The 5,947-nt window shown below is 40.8% G+C and overlaps 1 protein-coding gene across 1 annotated transcript in view; it reads right to left on the bottom strand.

Moving 5' to 3' along the window:
* The window catches only part of C6 (complement C6), a 41,194-nt gene extending 39,648 nt beyond the window's left edge, over positions 1–1,546 (bottom strand). The window contains exons 1-2 of the mRNA XM_009274530.2: positions 1,389–1,546; positions 457–613 (exon numbers count right to left, since the gene is read on the bottom strand). Coding sequence (XP_009272805.1) covers positions 457–613; positions 1,389–1,546 — 315 coding nt within the window. The remainder of the gene's footprint in view (positions 1–456; positions 614–1,388) is intronic.
* Positions 1,547–5,947: the final 4,401 nt, after the last annotated feature.

Here is a 5,947-nt window from a genome sequence, read left to right on the forward strand (position 1 = left end):
TGAGGAAAAATTTCTTTACTGAAAGAGTGGTGAAACATTGGACCAGGCTGCCCAGGGAAGTGGTTGAGTCCCCATCCCTGGAGGTGTTTAAAGGACGTGTAGATGAGGCACTTAGGGACATGGTTTAGTGGGCATGGTGGTGTTGGGTTGACGGTTGGACTCGATGATCTTAGAGGTCTTTTCCAACCTCAATGATTCTATGATTCTATGATTCTATGATTTTGAAGCAAGTTCTCATAAATGGATTTACGCTACTAAATCACCCCTTTCTGTTTTGATCTGCTTATTGTAACTTGTTCTCTCCATCTTCTACTGTTATAATTCATAACCAGTTTCCCTTGTTAACTGAAACTGTCATTTTGCAGATCAATTGCCATAAAGTTGAATATCTGAAACAAAGACATCTCGTAAGCATAATTTCTTGCATTTAACCCATATAATACATTTTCTACCTACTTGTTTTTTAACGCATGGGTCACATTCTGACCAAGGGCCAAAGTCTCCAAGCTGACAGTTGATAGGACATGTTTGCTGGTTACATGCACGAGATTCCTCCTTTGTGCACAGCTGGTCACAGAAGTTTTGGCTATAATATTCATCCATTCTTATTTGCCTAAAAAAATTTAACAAGTTATGCCAGGAAGGAATCATAGACAGATCGTAGATGTTCTCTAACTGTGGGTGAAGGCTGATAAAGAAAATTATTTGAGCCCAATGAAAAAAAATTGAGAGATAATAGGTAGTTGCAAAATGTTGAATAAAAGAAAAATCCAAATATGCCTTAAGTTTACAGAGAAATTCTTTTTGATTCATGTCACTTCAAATGTCCCAGACAATAGCTACAGAAAAAGCCAGGAGGAAAAGAGGGGATTTCTCACAAGTTTAGAGTATACCACTGAATTGCATCTAATTTGGTGCTGCTGAATCTTTATTTGACTTTAACTGTTGTCATAAAATTAATCATACAGGGAGGAACTTTCTGTAGACTTGCCACGCTGGAGGTCCCCCCTCCCATGGCGTTGCTCTGCGCTGGGCAGAGCTCCCGGAGCGGGGCACTGAGCGCTGGCCCCGTGTGCTCGCAGGGGCTGGTTGCTCAATGCATGCTGCTGGCAAGGCTGTTGTAGGACCTGGCTGTTCTTTCCTCACTACATGTGTTGGCAGATACAGGTTTGTTTGGAGGCACCGTAATGCTCTATATACATGGTTTTGTAATTTTTAAGTCTTGTAATTAAAATACAATCTATTCATCTGGTAGACACTTGGATATGACAATTTTTCTCAGTATATTATGGAAGCTGGAGCTTCAGACACAGGTCCCCCTCCCCAGAAGTGGTATTTTCTCAGGGAATAAATAGAAACATAGAAGTAGTGAGATAGTTTGGCCCTACCTGTGCCTGGTCTGTGTGCCGTAATTGCAGCTTTGTGAACAGGCAGACCATGACCCCCATGGGTAATGTTCACAGTAGCACCCTTGGCTGCTCCCAATCACCAGGCTCAGCAGGATCAGGTGCATTAACATAGTCTTGTCTGTAGTGAAGGTGTCCATCTACAGCACATGGACAAGTAACAAAAGCTCAAGAAACTGTCACTTACAGTTGTGCCTGTATCCTGAGAGAGACATCTCTTCTAATTTGCAGAGTCTATAAATCTGCTTCACAATACAAATTGGTAAGCAGTGTACCTAGAAAGGGGCAGTAATGCATGATACCCATGTATCAGTAATTTAGTTAATACGCTAAGGATCAGAAGTCACAATGGCTTTTTTGGCCACTTATTTATCAGGAGTACTAATCACGACTGCGCATTAGTCCTATTTAAGAAGTTGCTTATAAATAATTTCGAATGTGACAAATAAAGACCTGCTATTGCTCTTCATTGCTTAGAATTATTCTCAAAAATATTTTCCAGGAATAAGAATAAAAGCATGAGATAGTTCTTCCTATAAAAAATGTAAAACAACAAATAGGACCTTAAGAGTAAGCAGTCCCATCTATTACCCTATTCTTAGTTTTGACTAGCTTGTCTAAACTGCAAACCATCGTGTTTCAAAGCTCATGTGAATTTTCTACCAACAGTGGAAGACAAAACAGCTAGGCTATTTCTTACCCCAGTGGTCAATCAAACTTTATTTGATGAGGCAGAAGGTTATAGGCAGTCTTTAGGAAGTAATAATGCTTAGTAAACTTGAAAACATTTTCCAGGCAAACTATTTATTCATTGAAAAATGCAAAAGATTTTTCCCCCTCATCATGAGATTGAATCAACACTAAATTTGATAGGCTGTTACAGTAGAACATTACCATTTTGTTTTGCCTCAAAAAGACCAAAACCCAATAGGAAATTTTAAAAGCAAAGTATTTATTTTAAAACAATACTCCAAAAGATTTCATTTTGAAAAGTTTGAAATAAAATGTGCAATTGCTTTCTATTTTAGGTTTTTAGACACATATGCTATTATGATTTTTATACCTTGCTGAGAAAAATGAAATTGCATCAAGTCAAAACATTGCTTCCTCCTTTAGTAAAGAAAGGCAGTAAGTCTTCACACAGCTGTCGTAGTGAGACCTCAGAGCACTTTTTGCACAATAATTCATCAATGAACAAGCCTTTCAGAGAGATTGAAGTATAATCAAACCCAAAACATGGTAAAACTGAAGACAGAGAAATCAGCAGTCTTACCAATGAACCAAGAGGAGAACAGGTATTACATCCTTTTCCTTACCTGAGTTCCTGGCTCCTTGCACCGATGGTGCTGGCTTAGAAAAGCGATGAAGCCCTTCAGAACAATTACTTTGTTCATTCCTTCACTATACTATACATAGAAAAACACTGTGCATTCTCCTCTGTAAGCAAAATTCCAACCAATCAATACATCAGAAGCATATCAACAGCCATATAAATGTAAGTACATGAAAGATTAATTCAACATTTTAAAGGAAAAAAAAAAACCAAACAAACCACAAAACACTTCCCCATACGTCTTGTAACCTGTGTGCATTGAAGCCAACAAAAAAGCTTCCTTATTAACTTACTGTAAGACTGGTAGCTGTAAAGTCAGCCAACTTTGCAGATTGCTGTGACCTTGGCATGGTTTGCTGCAGTCTCTTAAATGAAAGGTTGGAGATTTTGTTTGATTTGGTTATCTGTTAATGAAGGCAGATCTGGTCAGGTGACAGAAATGGTCAGAACAAAATGGCCTCTCCACCAGCACCTCCAGAGAGACACGTTCTAGAGAATTGTGGAGGAACAGCTCTTCGTACAAATGTAGCTACTCAATGTGAGCTGAGAAGAGTAAAAATACCTTTGCATTAGGCCATAATGGCTGAGTGCACTGCAGGTCCCTTTGTGCTGCCCGATAGAGCTGCACAAGCTCTCTGCTCTCAGTTTGAAGGTAAGAGAGTGAGAATCTGGTAAGATGCCACATGCTCATAATTCATTATAGCTTTCAGTAGGAAGCAGGAGACAAGAGTCCAGGCCAGGGCAAAATGCCTGTCTGCACCTTGTGTGCAAAACAGGGGCTCCCAGAGAAAGCAAAAATCCAAATACATTTGAGGTTATTTACGGCACTTTGCCTTTTGCCCTCTGCGGTGAGCTCTGGGCACACAGTGACCCTGGGGAAGTGCAGCCAGCAGACAAGAGCTGCTGAGCGCCTCTGCCCTGCAACACAGGCACCACCCCAAGACTGAGGTGCCAGGGCAGGAGTTAAAATGAAAAGCGAGAGAATACACCCATGCAGAGCAGAAACAGCAATGGCAAGCACAAACCAAGGAAGTAGTTTGCCCTAAAAAAATAATCAAAATCTGGAACAGAACCCAAAACCTCCCAAATACCCAGCGTGCATCCCACCCAGAGGGCAATGCTGCATTGAATCCCTCTTCACTCCAGCAGACTGGCAGAAACATGTCAAGATGTCAGAGTCCTCAAAACACATTTCCCAGTTTTTTGGGACCCAAGGTCATATATATCCTCGAAAAAGAAAAACAACTCAGAGCTTCCTGCATAGCTTCATTTTCCAGTTGTCTTTGCAGTTTTTTTTTTTTAATTCTGAGTTTGACCAAGGAAGTGTTACACAACTTGAAGACACAATTAGCAAACTGATGTTCTGCCAGATTCTTATTACATTGTGTAAACTTGTCATAAGAAATCAAAATAGTCATCACTCTGGCTCCATGGTTGCTGCTGGGTGAGATTTGTAAAGTTATGTGAAAAATACTGGCTTCTACCTTTCAGAGAGCATCTCTTAACCCTCAGCACGGCCAGCTCACTGATGTCAGCCCCTCCAGCCCCAGTGGGACCCCAAACAGGAGATGCCTGGCTTCTCCCAGGCTTGTAGAAAGAAACCACAGCTGTGAGCTGCAAGTCAGTGTTTATAGTAGAATAACGCAGGTGGCTAAAAGCTTCTAGCTGAGAAACTGCTTTTACATTTTTTCTTAACAGGAAAACAAGGAGTTACTAAAAGAGTTTATATATTTTAAAATTATTACAAGGAAAGGGCGCTTCACACAGTCTACAAGCAGTCTGTGCCATTCATAATCAGATAACAAGCTAGCAGACATGCACCACAGTTAGCATTAACAGAAATGTTAGGTGGAGACTGGCACTGGTCGACTTCACACCAAAGTCAGGGCTTGAGGGCAGCATAAGTACAGCCATATTACATCCTTAGGTGGGGGTTCATGTGAACTTAACTCAGTTGCTTGAAGCTGATGGGCTTCAAGGACTGATTTTCACATGGAAAAGCATCAGCACCAAAAGATGCTCTTCCTCTGGACTGCGGTCCAGCAGGCTTTCACACCCATATGATGCTGTGCCTTATAAAGTCTCTGGTCTCAGGCTCTGGTGCAGTATTCCCAAAAGACCAAAGCACTATCACTGGAATCAAATTGGGAGCAACCCAGAGAGGTCAGTGTACAGATGCACGCCATTTTACAACACTCAGACTTTGGGAGTGTCTATGCACATATCCATGGCCTGAATTTCATTATTTCTACAAGAAATGTTTCTCCAGAAAAACATAACATCCCTTCATCTCTGCTGCAATGTGTTTAAAAAAGATCATTTTTCAAAGAATGGGGAAATGTTATCTCAAAGGGAGCAGAGAAATCCAGTGAGTATTCTGCCTGAGATTGTAGCGTTTCTAGTTGGGTTTCACAAGGTCACACCTCATCTATTTCACCCTATATCTAATTCCTCCTACACGGAAAAACCGTATTATCCTGCCAAGTCAACCTCTAACCCCCCTCTGAGAGCAGCCTATGTTCTCACCCAAAGCTCTGCTCAAGGGAGAAAATGTAGAACTGTAAAGGGGAAAGAGCAGAAGGAAAGGGGCAAACACTACAACATTTTCTGGGAAGTAAGCAAAACAGAAGTCAAACAGGTCTTCAATTCAAGTGACATCTCCTGGTGCTTTCTAGATCTCCTAGGTGCAGAGACAGGAAAAACTGTTCATCCTGTCACATAAAATTCACAACTGTGGTCTGTTACTAGTTCTTTGGATGATGAATAGCAAGAGTTTACTGAACTGCACCCCTCATCTCACACAGATCTTGCAGACATGGCTTCAGCTGTCTGCTCTCTGACAAAGTCTGCAGTTTTAAGAGCATAAACTGACCCTATTCACTAGACATTTTTTCCCCCTCAAAATCTTCCTGAAAACAAAGTACAAGAGAAATCTCTCATCCCTACATGGCAGATTAAAATTTAATATCAGGCTGGACTGGGAGGAAAATACACTTTGCACTTAATTCAATAATTCAGTGAGGTTTTTTTCCTCCTCTTTAAACTTTTATCACCCTATATGTCCCCCATGAGAAGGGATATTGAAATAAAAAAATGAAGGCACCTTTAAGCACGAAAGGCCATCTGAATGGCTTCAATACTGAGCTGTTTTGACATATCCTGTGGCAATAAGAAAAGTGAACCATAAAATATCTTATTTACTCTGTCC

The sequence above is a fragment of the Aptenodytes forsteri genome, unplaced genomic scaffold (assembly GCF_000699145.1).
Source record: "Aptenodytes forsteri isolate BGI_AS27 unplaced genomic scaffold, ASM69914v1 Scaffold176, whole genome shotgun sequence".
Classification (NCBI taxonomy): Eukaryota; Metazoa; Chordata; class Aves; order Sphenisciformes; family Spheniscidae; genus Aptenodytes; species Aptenodytes forsteri.